Here is a 16,977-nt window from a genome sequence, read left to right on the forward strand (position 1 = left end):
CCTTTGCTTCTACTTCTGCTTCAAATGTCTCACGGAGGACTTGCTGGCAAGATTTCTCAGATGACTCATGAGGTGTTTTTCCTAATATGGACTATGACTATATGTGTAAGAGACTGACACATGAGTTCTTATGACATTATTTATTGTCACTGATGTATGAATGATTGTTGTTACAAGTACAATCTTCTTACAATAATAAGCATTCGATTATTTTTTGCCACACAGTTGTCATTCGTATTGCATTTACACTTTAAACCGTGTTTCTGTTTTTGTTATATGGAAACCAGTGAGGCCATAACTCTGGCTCCTTGTCTTCCTGTCATGTGACCATGATGTCAACTTCTTGCAAAGAGTTCCTGGGACTTAAAGGTGGGGCTCAGCATTTTCCAGGCCTCAGTGAACGAACACTGATTAAACACTGCAGCCCTGCTAACATTATCTTGCCACTTCCAGTTAACCGACCCATCCTGCACAGCAAGTCCAAGAAGCTGGAGAAACGTTAAACTTCCAGCTAGACCAGGGAACATTTACCTTATGAGAACTGAGAACTGCTTTCAGCTCTTCTAAGAGCCCGTAAGCCAACTTGAAACCTCCAGGCAAGGCCAAGAGCTTTCTTGCAGTCTGTTGGGCAAGCCTCCGGACACACCACGGCCGACTGAGAAGGACTGCGGAAAAGGCTTTGTGATACTGTCTGAAACGAGAGAGCACAAGGTAGGAAGGGGAAGGGGCAGATGGCTGGCAGAACGGCCAAGTGAAAAAAGGATCCTGGTCGTAGTTTTGACAGTGTCTTCACTTAAAAAGCTCAGTTCAAGTTTATGCTGCCCAAGCTCCTTATCCCTCCCTTAAACCCTCCTTCCTTCTGTGCCGAAGGTGTCTCTGTTGCCCAAACCCCCAGGGTGCTGGTAGGAAGGTTCAGTCAGGAAGGGAGTTATATTACTGTCTGGAAAGACTGTCATACTCCTCCCATAATCTGACCATTCTGACAGGTACATAATAAGCCTGGCCTGCCAACAGAATTACCTTTGCATGGTCTCCCCTACACCTCTAGACTGGCCTTAAACCCTCATACGATTGCATGAGGGGAAGAACTCCCCTTGTTTCCCACTTGAATTAAGACACTGAGATGTCCAGGCTCCGGGTTTCAAATTACCTATAAAAAGAGCTCCCAGCCACTGTTCTTTGTTTTGTTTTGTTCAGTTCAGTGATTTAATCCATGTGCTGTTCTGACTAGGGAGGAGACCCGACCCATGGCCAACACTATTAGGAAATACATCCAGTTAGCTAAATGATTTATATTCTTGTTTCCTTCTTGCCTTTGTGAGTTTTATCTGCATTCTTCATGGCTTCTCAGTTAGAGCTATACTAATTCTACCACCACTCATCCACTTCCTTTTTTGTACTCAAATAATCTTCTGCTTTTGCTTGAACTAAATTGCTGCCATTTTGTTTTTACATAGCTTTCTATACATGCCCTGGAAATTCCTCGGCATTGCACTACTATTTTGGGGGAACAAGGAAAGGGCTACCTTTCCATCACAGGGATGTTAGCACAAACGGATTCCTGTTCAGAGTCCTGAATCAAGAAATATAGCCATAGACACATTTCTTTCTGTAGCATTCCATGACTGGTGGCAATAGGGGAAAAAATATTTCCCCCCCCCCCTCTTGCCAGGTCTTTGGGCTTCCTATACCAGCCTGAGGAATAATCCTGAGTGCAACCAGAAGCATTTCTAGTGAAGAAAGAAAGCAGAAAACACCTGTACAGCAAACAAATGAGATCAGAGCTAAGCATCTATTACTCCTGCATTTGAAAGCATTCAGTCTGATCATGGACAGATGTGTAAGCTTAAAGGGCAAGATTCGAAGAGTAGCAGATTCACATCTAGCCCAGAAACTTGTGTATTGCACTGTTTTTAATTTTGTAAGCTATTCTGGGTTCCTAACAGAGACAAGAGCAGAGTTACAAATTCTCAAGTAAATAAACCCCTTTCCTTAGGCCACCATAAAGGTATTGGACTGAAGGGAAAGCAAACCAAACAATACATACTGGACTTTAGCACCAGGCAGCCGATGCTCATGGTCCAAGAGGAGGCGCTCTGTCAGCTGCAGGACAGTACACATTGCTGCAGAAAACAACAACATAGAATGATGTGGGTTTGGCCAGGGCTGCAAGTGTTACATGTTGCCACAGGACCACAGAATCTGTCTTCCTAAAAATCCCAATGTTCATGTTACTTCTCAAAACTTTAAATGAGCAAGTTTCAGTTTGCTTCTGTTTTTTTAAGGACAACTTTCTAGCCTGTGGCTGCTGAGCATCACACAAGAGAGGCAATGCATTTTCTTGAAAAGATCTTTTAAGACATTGAGAAGTAAGGTTCTTCAGGTATGCAGAGGTCTTTTGGGAGCTTCAGCATTCAAAGCACAGATGAATGTGGGTCAAGCTGATGGGTGACCTAAACAAGTGTGCAGTTTTTGCCCAGAAAAGAAGCCGTGGGAAAGCTTGTGGTTAATAAGCCTTTTAAATCAAAGGGGGATGGGTGTCTTAATCCACTGTACAAGTATGCTTGAAACAAAGGATTGGAGAGATCTTTCACTTTGCCCCATCCTTTAAACTTATAGTTTCACCAAACTATAGCATGCCCCAAGCAGAGGAAGATGGAGATACAGTCACATGACAAAAGGAAATTTGAGGGCAACTTCTGAAATATTACAACTCACCTTCTTCAGATGCAGATTGCAGGAATTTCTCTGAAGTGAAAATCTGCTTTTTCTCATCCAGAATCAGTTGCCAGAAGCTATTTAGTTTGTTTTCTGAGAAGCAAAGTAAGGGAAGAGTGTTGTGTGAGCAAGACAAGAAGAGAGTCCTTTGCAAGGATCTCTGGCAGACCAGGCTGCTCTTGTCAATTGGGGTACTTCTTACTATTCCATATTAAAACTGATACCTTTTATTAACTAAGATTAAAAACCCTTTGATTTACCCAAACAAGCACCCTCCCTCACTGGCCTAATTTAAATGGGTGTTTGCAGGAGTTTGCTTTTCTTGTTGTAAAATGTGTGTCACTTTGGCGCAGAATTATTTCAGAGCACGAAAATTCACACCCACCTGAAGCTTAACAGGTCAAATAAAAAAGTCTGGAAGTGTTTTCATACACAGCCCAATTTAGGCTTTTACAAAGCCTGCAAGGGGAATGAACTCCATTGCTCAAGAGCAGACACTCCTCTCTCCAATCACATGCTATCCATAGCACATTTATTTAAAAGCATTTATGTGTCCCCTGTCCACTCAATAGGGTCCCCAAGGCGGCAAATTATCAAAGCATTAAAGCATTTCAACACTGCAGAGGCATTGTTTAAAGAGCATGCTTGTGATCAAAATTCCATGATGCAATTCTGGTCCAATAAGGATGTGACGTTCCAGAGACTATGTACTTTCCTCTCTGCTTAACACGATTGTATATGGATCTGCATTTAAGGTCAGCATTTATTGTAGAACTGTCCTATAGTTCTCTAAGAAATGGATAACAGTTGTTTCATTTATCCTTTCAAAAGGAAGGAACCCAGAACTGGCAGTCCTGCACACCAGACTATAAAAAGGTTTACCCCTTAGCATTTTCCAACCAGTACTAACCTGCATAGTTTTAATGAAAATCTGAAGCCTGTATCTATGCTTTGGGCGAGAGTGAACCTTGGTAAGCATTAACTATGTTCAATGGCCAGGCCCACACAATTTTTTACATTACTTATTGCCACTGAGCGGGGAGGGAACATTCAAATGGAAAAGACTGTGTATCTCTGCAGTTTGTGTGTGTGTATGTGTAAAGTGCCATCATTTTGTGTTTCTGCAGCTTGTGTGTAAAGCACCACCAAGCTGCAGCTGACTCACAGCAACCTCAAAGTGTTTTCAAGGCAAGAAACATTCAGACGAGGTTTCCTATTACCTGTCTCTGCATAGCAACCCTGGTATTCCTTATAGGTCTCCCATTCAAATACTAACCAGGACCAACCCTGCTTAGCTTCTGAGATCTAGTTAGCCTGGGCCATCCTGCAGTTTAACCCCTTTCCAATTTCTTCATCATGGCTAACTGGTGGGCACAAAGTATTGTGGGCTTAGGGCAAGACTCAACAAATTCCAGGTTACCAGGTCTCCATGGTGCCTTGAAATTCCTCTGCAGCATCTAGCAAGCTGCTTTGGATCTCCACTGGGGAGAAAGGCAGGATATAAATTAAATAATTAAATAAATTGCAGGGAGCATCATATGGAAGCGGGCACATGTTGTTTAGGGCTTTGTGAAAAGCTAAAACCAGCACCTTGAGATTGGCTTGGAAACATATAAAACAGGGCAACTGCATTACAACAGAAGGGCTTCTGAATGATGCAGCCAGCTTAACACAAGTTCATCTCTGCCTATTCTTCCTAAGCGATCACATCACAAAGAAAACTTCAGAGTCAAAAGGAAAACTCTTAAAAACGAAGAACCATTTCAGGCCTCCAGGGATCTGCTCAAAAGATTACCTATTTGTGCGTCAGTCACAGACAGCCTGCAAATCAGCAAAGCTGCTGCAACGCCTTCTGTTACGAGGGGAACCTGAGTGCTCTGCGCCGCTGCTTTCTCGACGGTCTGGATCAGCAAAGGCAGCAAGTCTAGTCCCTGAAAAAGTACATTTCCTGTAGGGAATAAGAAGGAGGAAAGCAGCACATCAGGAATCCTTTTTCCAGAACTGCACTGAAACAGGATGTTAAAAAGATCCATTGTTACCATAATAGGCAGAACATCCCAGAAAGACTCTCTACAGTATTTGGATTTCTCTAAAGTCAGTGGTTTTCAAACTGTGTTCTCAGGTCAGTGGTGCTCAACCAGAGGTATGCAGAAACAATCTTGGCAGGATGCAGGGTCTTCATAACAGTTACTAAGAATTTGCTCTCCCTCAATCCTGGTAATACTACTTCAGGTTTTTTATCTTTTGTATTTTACATTGTATTATCTTTGCATTTTACAGTTCTACAGCATCCTGGCAACCATTAAACACTGAGGAGGAGGAGGAGTATGCAAACTAGTTAAACAATGAAGATCACCCTATTTATGATGTCTCTATGCAGTCTTGTTTGTTTATACCATAACAGGAGACAGTTCATCATCAGGAAAAAAAGGGGAGGCTGACTTTGAGAAATCTAACACATCATGGCTGTGCCTTAGAATGTGTGCAATTCTTCTGCAGTTTGAGAGAAAACAATTATAAGCTAACACAGCTGACAATCAGCGTGATCTGTACTTGCAATCAAAGTACCATAAGTATCAGAAAATATAACTTGCAGATGGTTAGGAGAAACCAACTATGTCTGAATTATGAGTACCTTCAGCGAACAAGGAGAAACCTTACCTTTGAAAGATGACAGCATGCACTGGAGATAGGCATGTCTCACAGCTGAAGTACAGGTTTTAAGGCTGAAGGCTTTCTTGAACCATTCAATCAGCTGCTTGGGCACCTCAGTGGTGAAACGGGTACACCAGAGAGCAAGGACAGAGATGGCATGAACCAGGGTACCTTCATGGACTGATGAGAGAGGAAAAAACAACACAAGACTTGGGTTGCATCCAGATGCAACGAACAAATCGTATCAAACAACAGTCGCACTTTAGAATTGTGCACTTAAAGGAAGAGAGAAAAATGAAGAGATGCTGACCTTCCTGCTGTAGGAATGGGATGAAAAGTTCTGCCATAGCTGTGCTTAAAGCTTGGTTGGATGACCCAGAAACTGCATGATGGCTACAGCTGCCAATCCCTAGAAGCAAAAAGGGAAAAAAATGAATTCTAGATTAAAGTTTCTTCTCTTGTTTGTGGTAACACGTTATACTGGCCGCAAAGTTCAGAAAGACTATGGACAGCCATTGCTTATCAAAGTAGCTAGCGTTGTACTAGACAGACCAACGGTCAGATTTGCTGCAAGGCAACTAGCAAGATCTCTCCCTGCAATCACAAGGATCAAAAAGGCATCAATGAAAAAAATGCCTGGGTTCCACATCTGGTCTCACAGAAGACATACCAGCTGGGATTACCAGATTATCTGGAGCACCCACACAGAATTCGTACCTGAGAGGACACTGATCTTCTGTGCCACAACCGTCAGCTTCCCTTCAGCACCTATCAACAAATATTAGGGGAGAATTGGAGACTCAGAGTTGGAAGAGAGACATGACAACCATCAAAATTGACCCTGCACACTGGAACTGCCCACTGTTCAAACAGATTCAGTGGCTAAAGAGAGGGCAGTTTCTGCTGATATGTGCAAAGCATGAGATGGAACAAAAGAATGAACACAGGAAAGGCAATGGAGTCCAGTTTTTAATGCTCCTTCACATTAAAAACTCCATGGAAAACAGAGAGCTAGTGCAGCAGGAAGAAAAATTCTGCCCACTTTTCCCTTGCTTTGCTTGTTTTCTGTTTGCAGTTGGGGGGCGGGGTCATATGTAGAGAAGCATTTTGAAATGCAAGTGAAGCAGTACAGTCCATACACTATATCATTCTACCACTTCATTCCCCTGCATGTATGAACCAGGCAGGGAAGGGGAATGCCAGAAAAGCCTGAACTGACTACACAGAAGTCACTGCAAGGAATGATATGGGCCAAAAACATAATTTATTATTTTATTTATTTCATTTACTTCAGTTATAGCCTCCCTTGTTCACTGAGACTCAAGGCAGATTATGGAAAATAAAGCAACCAGACAGAAAAGAACTCCAATTAGCAGTGCAAAAGGACTAGGATTACAAAACTGAACAACAATGCAAAACAACTGTTTAAAGCATGAAATACCATAATAGAGAAAGCAGGTATTAAAAGGTGTAAAACAATGCATTAAAGGGAAAGAGTTATATACAAAAGACATTGCAACTGGTTGCACACCTATCCCTAAATTTATACTGTAATTTAAATTTTAAATTTTAATATAATCGCTGCTTTAGGAAATGTATTTTAATGGTTATGTTGTATTTATTGTTATATCATGGTGTGACCCACGTCCTGTAAGCCGCCCTGAGCCTGCTTCGGCAGGGAGGGCAGGGTATAAATAAAAATGTATTATTATTATTATGAGGCAATCCCATATGCTATTCCAATATACTACAGTTCTAATCCCTTTACAAAAATGCCCTCCTGAACATGTCTGTTTTGCACATTCTGCAGAATGACAGAAGTGGGGGAGGGGGCTTGTTGACCCTTCCTACAAGGGGGGAGCCACCACTGCACATGAACAAGCAGTTGCTGGACCATTTGCCGGTTGGCGCCTTCAGAAGGTTTTGCTCATATGCCCCAAAAGTAAATACTGCTGCATTTTCAGCCCTCCCCATTACCTGATCAACTCACACAATCCAGCTCCACGGTACCCCAAAATCAGAAATTAGGTACTTTGCAGGAGAGGTCTCCTACAAAGTAAGATAGCTGCAGGAGCCACCAGCAGGCCAGTCAAAAGAACTATAACAATAACTAACTCCCCAAGGAAGGAATGTTAAAATCCTTGCCCCAAGGAAAGAGCCACTCACCTCCCAGAATGGCAAAGAGGTGCCTCCCAAGTGACTCCACCGTTGATGGGTCACTGCACTGCCGAGCCAAATTCTTTAATGCGACTATAGCTTCGTCCATCAGCTGAGAACTGTTGGATTTCAACTGGCCTAAAATCAAACACAAAAATAGCAAATCTCATAAATATATAGCGTGCAAATTACTTTTCTGAAAGGGGGCTTGGGGAATGGAAGACAAGAGCATAAGTGCAATCTGGTTGATTTCTAAAAAATATTAAAGGCTGCTATTTTGATGTAATATATGTGATGAAACCAAGGCTGATAATGCAAGAAGGAGTTTCTTAAACCGATGGATCATATGCCTTTTAATAAAAAAAAAAACCCTGATTCATTTAATTAAAGTTGGGAATCACCAAAACTTCTATATATGCCATTATGAGATACTGGGGCTGTGCTGGAGATCACTAACAATTTAATAAAAGTTATCACTGTTAGCTGGAAGGAAGTGCAAGTAACAAGCCAGAACAAAAACAGACACAAAACAAAAAGAAAACAATCAACAGCATCATCTTTTAAAATTCATCCTCACAGATTAGCACTGGCCTCTGACTAATTAATAAAACTGTAAAGCAACTGCACCAGTTAAATGTTGCTGTTCTATTTTAGTTTGATCAAAAGCAGGTATGTCAATGCACAAGGGTGGTAGGGAGAGGATGGACATTCATGCATGCCTCCAGTAGAAGTCTCAGATCTATATGGGAACACCGTCACTAATCTCAAAGCATCCATATAACATATGGATATATGTAGCTGCCTTATACTGAATCAGACCCTTGGTCCATCAAAGTCAGTATTGTCTACTCAGACTGGCAGCGGCTCTCCAGGGTCTCAAGCTGAGGTTTTTCACACCTATTTGCCTGGACCCTTTTTTTGGAGATGCCAGGGATTGAACCTGAGACCTTCTGCTTATGAAGCAGATGCTCTACCACTGAGCCACCGTCCCTCCCCAATCCATGGTCACCCAGCAAGCTTCATGGCAGGCAAGCCTTCAAATATGCTGCCGTAAGCCATTTAGGGGTTTTTAGGAAACATCTATGAACTGGGACTAGAAGCAAACTGGCAATCAAGTGTATATTTTGTTTCAATGGCAAGATTTGTTCTCAATCAATCACATGAACTGTTCCATCTTTCCACAAAGCAACTGTCTTCTGTGTGAAATGGGTGCCGAGCATCAAAGGCTTGGAGGAACAATTCCATTTCTGTTAAAACAAAATTATTCTCCTCCTTCCTCCCAATGCTAAGCAGTGCAGGGATGGTGCAAACAGTGCTGCAGTAACTGGGGGGAATTTCCTGCGGGGTTCCACATTTGCAAACGACATAACTTACTGGCCAAGCCTTTCACTAGGTCCAGAGCATACTGGCTGAGGTCAAGGGTTACAGATGCCAACAGACAGGAGATCGCTGAAGAAAGAGGACAGAAAAAGGCATTAAAGTTGTTGGTTTCCTGGCATGGCCTATGAGGCTACCAAAGTCAGCTGCAACATGAGCACTTCCCATATGCCCAGAGTAGCCAGATAAGGCAGCCTAGCAGACAACAGTTCAGATGCTGCCTAATCCAATGAATAACCAGGCTTCACTCTTGCCCAGGCACTCAAGCACCAAGGATAAAAATAAAATCTGCAAGGTGGCCAGAAGCACTGAAATCCCAAGGAGATAAAAAAAACCCTGGTCACAGATCTTAACTCAGCTGAACCCACTGTGAGAAATCACAGCCACTCACTTTCAATGGCATTCTCAGGGCTCCGCAGCAGGGACTTTTGCAAGGCTGGTAACATGAGGTCCTTAAATTCAGAATGAGACATGTATCGAAGCAGAGGAGCACAGCTGTCCTGCAAGAAACCCAGAGTTGATAATATGGAATACAACGTACACAGCTATAGGAAGAAGTAGGAGCCAGTCAACCCCAGACAAAACATTTTTCCTTGGAGGATAAGAAAAAAAATCACGTCTGCCTTCCTAACAAACAGAGAAGCCAACTGGACTATTGGATGGAGTCAAGCAGGGAGAATAATAATTTGCCTGGCCGCATGGGGAAGATAGGAACCCTCCCTTCCACACACAGTGAGTGGGCGTTCACTCCGCTGCAAAAGAACTGCCTTGCCAGATCAAACAAAAGTTTTGTCTCATTCAGCCTTTTCTTGCCAACAGTGACTAGCCAGGCAGCTTAAAAAAAAAAAAGGGGTAAAGGTAGTCCCCTGTGCAAGCACCAGTCATTTCCAACTCTGGGGTGATATCGCATCATGACATTTTCATGGCAGACTTTTTACGGGGTGGTTTGCCGTTGCCTTCCCCAGTCATCTACACTTTCCCCCCAGCAAGCTGGGTACTCATTTTACCGACCTCAGAAGTATGGAAGGCTGAGTCAACCTTGAGCCGGATACCTGAACCCAGCTTCCACCGGGATTGAACTCAGGTTGTGAGCAGAGTTTGACTGCAGTACTGCAGCTTTACCACTCTGCGCCACGGGGCTCTTCCCAGATAGTTGTGCGAGCTCACAAACTGGGAACAGAGGTGATGGGCAATGGCTGTTTCTCCCCACATGCACACACCTTGAGTACTGAACCCAAATAAACCTTTGGTTTGGAGGTGAAGTTCAGCTGAACACATTCAGTCAACCATCACCATGGAACAACCCTGGAGTAGGGAAGTTTCATTTGGGTTCAGGGGAAACATGGTATTTTGCCCCTGGAAGCACAGATACAGCAAGGAACTCAGCTGTTTAATGTGCATACTGCTAGAAATCTGTGTAAGTGAGAAGCAGGTAATCTGTGCTATAATACGCACACACTTCTCTCTTTTCTCAGATGGTTTAACAACTAATGTGCCTCAACTAACTGCAAAAAAAAGCAGGGGGAAACAGACCAAAAGTTTTCCCCTGATAAACCCTACAGTTCTGTAGCAGGCTTTGAGGGTTTCTAGATTCCAACTTATTTGACAACTGCACTATCACCACCACACACACCAAGAGCATCAAGCTATTTTCATATTAGGTTCAGGGAATTCAAATAGATATAATACACTTAAAGAAAAGTCTAATGAAAAACTAGTGGGGAATTCAAATAGATATAATACACATAAAAGAAAAGTCTAATGAAAAACTAGTGGCATGACATTTGATATATGAGCACCATTACTAATGTTTTAGAGGAAAGCCAGGTGATTTTTTTAAAAAGTCTGAAATTGACTATTATACTTGACATTTATAACAATATAAACTGCGTAGATAAGTGGGGAGAAAGAAAAACTCTCCAGCTGCATTAGAACTTAGATTACCCAATGAAAATGACCAGCAGTAGTATCAGGACAGAAGTGGGGGATGGAGTTCTTCTTTTATATAGTTAACTTATGGAGTCTGCTGCTACAAAAACTGGTAATGGCCATTGGCTTAGGTGGTTTTAAACAAAATCATGGAGGGCAAATCCATCAACGCCTACTAGCCACAACAGCTAAAGAGATTAAATATACTTAAGAACATAAGAGAAGTCATGTTGGATCAGGCCAATGGCCCATCCAGTCCAACACTCTGTGTCACACAGTGGCCAAAAAAACCCAAGTGCCATCAGGAGGTTCACATGGGGCTAGAAGCCCTTCCACTTTGCCCCCCCCCAAGTACCAAGAATACAGAGCATCACTGCCCCAGACAGTTCCAACAATATGCTCTGGCTAATAGCCACTGATGGACGTCTACTCCATATTTTTATCCAGTCCCCTCAAGCGCCCCAAGCGTTTTAACCTTTCTTCATAGGGAAAGTGTTCCAAACCTTTAATCATTCTAGTTGCCCCTTTCTGAACTTTTTTCAATGCTATAATATCCTTTTTGAGGTGCGGTGACCAGAATTGTACACAATGTTCCAAATGAGACTGCACCATCGATTTATACAGGAGCATTATGATACTGGCTAATTTGTTTTCAATTCCCTTCCTAATAATTCCCAGCATGGCATTGGCCTTTTTTTTTTTGCAATCACACACTGTCTTGACATTTTCAGTGAGTTATCTACCACGACCTCAAAATATCACCTGCTGAGCAGGGAAGAGGAGTTAGAAAACGAGAAAACCATGTTCATGGGCTTTGCAGAAGCATCTGGCTGGTCACTGCTGGAGAAAAGGATACTGCAGTAGACAGGCCTTTGGTCAGATCAAGCAGGACTTTGCTTAGGCAATGCTTGTTCAGACAAGATAGGTTTAGAGCTTTTTGTGGAGTAATTCTTGGACTTAGTTGCCAGCTGTGACTCTCTCTTTCTCACCAGTAGATGCTTCTGAGGCTTTGTCTTGCTCATCAGGATGGTCTTCATGTAGAAATCAAGGAGGGAACTCTGAAGAAGCAGAAACACTCCAGTTACGTACCTACAACAACACACACTATGCACTTTGCAGAAAAGCCAGAGAATAAGGAGTCTCAAATTGCTTACCATAACTACTCTGCTCTGGTCCCAACTGCAGGTTTTCCCCTTGAGTGAAAGCTCAGCCTCTAGTGACGTGCTGTAACTTTCTCACATCCCAAGCCCACCTTCCATACTCACCTTGTATCTGTTAATGATGCCGAGCTCTTTCTGGCTGGTACAAAACTGTACCAGCAGCCCCAACATGGCTGCATAGCCCTGGTTGGCTTCCAGGCCAAGAATGACAGAGAGGTACTTATCCACCAGCCCAGGGTTCTAAGGAGAAAACCAAGTAAAAGATCAAGAAAGTTAGTCCAAGACAGGCCCAAACCATCCAATTAATGTGAGCTAGACTTTCAGAAGCTGGACTTCACCTCTTTCCAAAGCCTGTTCAGTTTCTTTACAGCCCCATCCACCACAGGCTTGCGAGAGCCACCCAGTACCTCCAACAGCAGCACACACTGGACTTCCACCTGTTAAGAAAGAATGGGCCAGTGTAAGCCAGTGATACAAAATGGTTTCAAAGCCACATCTGGTTCCTTGACATGCTACTTGTGGCGTATCAGGGAAGCCAGAATACCATCTAGAGAACTGATTAGCAGATCTGAGTTTCATCACAGAAAAAAAAGAAAACCAGTCTTGTATGCTAGCGTATACGCATGCAGCTGTACAACCATATACTCCTTTTTAAGACCACTGTGCAAAAGGTTCTGAAGGTTGGATACAGCAGGATATATCAAAAGCCACAACAGTCTAATAATAAAGACTCCCTTTGGAGGTGGGGAGAATCCCACCTCTTCCCAACCCTAGATGAACTTCACATTCTGTATCATGGAGCCTACACATACAGGGCTAAATTGCACAGATTTCCTCCTCCACCACTCCTTGCCTCCAAGCATCAATCCCTTGAAGATGAGAAAGTCCAACAACCCAGACAAAAGTTATAGCAGCATGCAAAGAAGAAAGCCCCAACCAAGAAAAGCCGATTACACCAAAGCTGAGTATATCAAAATCAAGATCCTTACCAGCTTCTCCCAGGTTTCTCCTTGCCTCTTGTCATGTGTGGGGAAGACTATGCGAACCAGCAGACAAGTCCAGGATAAGGCCAGTGAAGCTGCAGATCCATTGCTCTTACTGTCACACAAGGAGGATGAAGGGAATGAGCCTATGACTGCAATGACACTATTCGGGGCCACAAATCGAGGCCAATCGTGTTTCTCAGGCTGCTGCTTCTTTTATTAGGTTCTAAAAACTGTCCACCTCTGAACAAAGAAAACCAAAAAGTCTTCAGTTGTGCTCTGCATGTGTGGGGAAGGGCTGAAAGAGAGCAGGATCGTAAGAATTAACCAGGTTCATAAGAATTAACCAGGTTCATGTCTGCTGCAATTAGACAAACAGTTCATCACATCTGAAGAGTTATGAATTGTTTGTGGGCATGGATCTGGTTAATGACTATGACCATGCCCTCCCTGCCTCCGTCTCTTCATGTGCAGAGCATAACTGAAGACTTCCTGGGTTTTCAAAGTCTTCTATCTAATTCCAGTTTGCCTTGATCTAAAAATGCCAGCTCTCAGATAAACCAGAGATCTCTGGACTGGAATCCTAAACTATGGTTTTCTCAGCAGAAAGAGCAAGAGTTTGGTAGCACCTTAAAGACTAACAAAATTTGTGGCAGGGTATGAACTTTTGAGAGTCATGAGTGACTCATGAAAATTCATACTCTGCCATAAATATTGTTAGTCTTTAAGGTGCTACTGGACTGAAGTTAGTCTTTATGGGGCCACTGGACTGAAGTAAGCAGTGACTCGTGAAAACTCATACCCTGCCACAAATTTTGTTAGTCTTTAAGGTGCTACTGGACTCTTGCTTGTTTCTGCTGCTTCAGACAGACTAACAAAGCTACTCATCTTGAGCTATGGTTTTCTCAGATATAAAAACAAAATGCATTTAAAGTTGAAAACTTCCAAATGTAAGGATCCTTCACAAGCAGAGAGGGGGCGTGCAAACACAGCAACCCATCACATCTGTGCTCATCCCAAACAAACAGAAGCTTAAGACGTCTAGATGTAGCCTCTTGGTTTTTAACCTTGCTGTCATGAGTATTCTCTCTTTTTTTTTCCATACAAAGGCCAGTGCAGTTATAACTGTGAGCCACAATTTTGGGAGCAGACTACAGGACCACATGCACACTCCCCCAACTGCTCTCCTTTTTCACAAGAATTCTCCCCGTGACCATCTTCCATGGCTTGGTGATATCCTGGGCCTTTGCAAAACCCAGTTAAAAGCACAGCAGACCTCAATTAAGGATGTACTAAGAGTTTAAATTCCAAGCCTTTCAGAAGCAGCCCCATTCAACCTGTGCTGGCAAACAGGCAGACACGCACAATGCTAAACCATGGAAGAGAAAGAAGTTTGAGTGATTCTTACCACTATGCAATTGTCCTTCCAGTACTGTCAAAACAAGTCAGCAGCCCTCTCACAAAAATAAAGTTTACATTTCAAGCTAAGACTCAGAAGGTGACCATCAGCTTTCCTGAAAACGGCTCTCCAGTGCCACAAGCAATGCATTCAGCTCTCACCTGGGTCCTCCAGCCTTGCTGCTGATTCCCGAGGACTGCAGGGACTGCAGGAGGTTCTTTGCGGTTGCTTCTGGTTGGCTTTCAGCAAGTTGCTGAAGGGCAGACTGGAGGGCTCTGTGGGATGCTGCATCTCTAGTGAGAGAAATTGAAATGAGGGGCTGCAGAACTCATCAGCTGCTCATGCTCACAAAATAACCATTCCAAGGACTTCGTCACCCATCTGGTCAAAAGCTCTTTTCTCCTTGCCACTTCAATGCTGAACGTTTACCAGTCATCCCAGGTCTCAACTAATCTACAGAAGCTCAGCTGCACAGAGCAAGGCATCAATACCACCAAGACTTACAGACTGCTCAAGGAAAGCAGCAGCTTTCCAAATATTTCTTGAACAAGTCCCTAAAACTTATATTTTGAAAAGGATGTGGCTGTGCTCCCAAAGAGAACCTGGAAACTGCTAGGAAAGGCAGATCCAGCACAATGAATCATATCATCATCTCAGAACTCTCTGGTGTGAGCTTTAAGGAAAAGCACAGGATGTATGAATGGACAAATGTCTAGCCCATCAAGTCTGTCTTCCACGGCAACCAGCCATAAACCTTCAGAATGTTCACAAGCAGAACTTGAAAGCAATGCTCTTCCCCATTCACAAATATATACTGACAAGCTGACCCAAAAATCTAAGATCATCTATCTCTTTATGGAACATCTTGAATTCCAGCAAGTACAAAGCAACTTAGTTTGGATAGGATGTCAGACTCTGCAATCCTAACCTCTCACCTGTATCGATGAAGAGTGAGGCAGAACAGCTTACAGAGGCCTTTCACTGCACCTTCTGGCAGATCTGAAATGGATTAGATCCCCAAGAGTTATTTGTCAATCTGTATTATCTGGTACATGAACATATGAAATTGCCTTATACAGATTCAGAAAATGGGTCCCTCTAATCCATTACTGTCTGACTAGCAGAAGCCCTACAGGATCTCAAGCACAGAGAAGTCTTTCCCAGCCTCACTACCTTTGATTCTGTTTTAACCGAGGATGTCAGAAATTGAACCTGGAGCCTTGTGCATGAAAAGCATGTACTTTGCCACTAAGCCAAGGCTCTTCCTTCGGATTGTTAAATTTTTTTCAAAGTATCACCAATAACTACACTTCAGTCACTATCACAGGGATGCAGAAGTGGGCACAGTCCTTCTTCCATTATACAGCTCAAGGCACTGTACATGGGATTTCCAGGAGGTGACCCATCTAGGTACTGTCCACAAGCAGCCCTGCTCAGATTTAGCAAGAATGTTGAAAGATCTCCCAGCTATCAGCATCCATCTTAGTTACAGTTGCCTTCTTATGAACTCCCAAAGAGCTACTGGCAAAATGGGAAGGGGGAAATTTCATCTTGGCTAGGGTTCCCAAGTCAATACTACCTTGTTGACAAGTGTGAGTCAGACATCTTGTCATCCCCAGCCCTGACAATATAAAACAATATACTACTCATTGATACAGCGAACAATTAACAAAAAACCCTTAGATGTCACCACTTCAGAAAACCCAGAATACCAGTCCTTAAAATAAATCTCTGGAATTTACTTCATTCCTTGAGACTAAATTGATTCCCTTGGTCAGCACCCAGGTTTCTGGAAGCAAATGGAGGGGGCCGGGCCCAATGTTTCAACTTGTATGACTTTTTGAAAGAGCCCAACAGTCATTCCTGATGCAGCTTCCTCCACACTTCTTTTGCCTCCATGTAGGCAAGGAACAGCCAACTGACATGCATCAATCAAGGGGCTGGTTTTGGCCCAGTGGCCTCCAATCACTAAACCAATTATATATATTGGTGATTTCAAGGAGGAGGAAGAGACTGACTTTATACCCCACCCTTCACTCGGAGTGGCTTACAATCTCCTTTCCCTTCCCCACAACAGACACCCTGTGAGGTAAGTGGACCTGAGAGAGCTCTTTCAAGAACTGCTCCTGAGAAAGAAGCTCTTTCAAGAACTCTGACTGACCCAAGATCACTCAGCAGGTTCTTGTGGAGGAGTGTGGAATCAAACGCGGTTTTCCCAGATTAGAGTCTGCGCACTTAACCACCACTCCAAACTAGATCTAAGCCACCTCAAGCAGGATTCTGAAGAGGCTGCACAGAAATAAAAATAATAATTTACTGCTTTTATAGCAAAACAAATATACCTTTTCCAGTGATGCATCTTCCAAGTTCACTGAGGATTTCTCTTCGTTCCTTCACACTGGATGTGGTCACTTTCACTGCAAACCTCTTCAGGGTTTCAGAAACCTAAAGTAAACAATTGAAAAGCAGGGTGGAATGAACAACCAAAGTAAGAGGAGTCCACGATTAGACCAGAAGTCTATGCAGATCAACATTCTGTTTCTTCACAGTGGTTAACTAGATAGCCACAAGCAGGGAAGTTACTCTGGAATCCTCCCCT

General features: G+C 43.1%; 1 protein-coding gene and 1 non-coding gene across 2 annotated transcripts in view; both read right to left on the bottom strand.

Annotated features, from left to right (window-relative positions):
* Positions 1–16,977, bottom strand: part of LOC132590805 (stalled ribosome sensor GCN1-like) — a 65,762-nt gene that overhangs the window by 46,227 nt on the left and 2,558 nt on the right. The window contains exons 2-18 of the mRNA XM_060263732.1: positions 16,721–16,823; positions 15,314–15,377; positions 14,540–14,671; positions 12,986–13,094; positions 12,335–12,433; positions 12,102–12,236; positions 11,826–11,894; positions 9,299–9,407; positions 8,905–8,979; positions 7,540–7,668; positions 6,091–6,141; positions 5,684–5,782; positions 5,380–5,553; positions 4,514–4,666; positions 2,719–2,811; positions 2,048–2,123; positions 532–691 (exon numbers count right to left, since the gene is read on the bottom strand). Coding sequence (XP_060119715.1) covers positions 532–691; positions 2,048–2,123; positions 2,719–2,811; positions 4,514–4,666; positions 5,380–5,553; positions 5,684–5,782; positions 6,091–6,141; positions 7,540–7,668; positions 8,905–8,979; positions 9,299–9,407; positions 11,826–11,894; positions 12,102–12,236; positions 12,335–12,433; positions 12,986–13,094; positions 14,540–14,671; positions 15,314–15,377; positions 16,721–16,823 — 1,830 coding nt within the window. The remainder of the gene's footprint in view (positions 1–531; positions 692–2,047; positions 2,124–2,718; positions 2,812–4,513; positions 4,667–5,379; positions 5,554–5,683; positions 5,783–6,090; positions 6,142–7,539; positions 7,669–8,904; positions 8,980–9,298; positions 9,408–11,825; positions 11,895–12,101; positions 12,237–12,334; positions 12,434–12,985; positions 13,095–14,539; positions 14,672–15,313; positions 15,378–16,720; positions 16,824–16,977) is intronic.
* Positions 8,450–8,516, bottom strand: TRNAM-CAU (transfer RNA methionine (anticodon CAU)). The gene has a single exon. It is a non-coding gene; the product is annotated as a tRNA-Met (tRNA).

Source organism: Heteronotia binoei, unplaced genomic scaffold, assembly GCF_032191835.1.
Source record: "Heteronotia binoei isolate CCM8104 ecotype False Entrance Well unplaced genomic scaffold, APGP_CSIRO_Hbin_v1 ptg000807l, whole genome shotgun sequence".
Taxonomy (NCBI): Eukaryota; Metazoa; Chordata; class Lepidosauria; order Squamata; family Gekkonidae; genus Heteronotia; species Heteronotia binoei.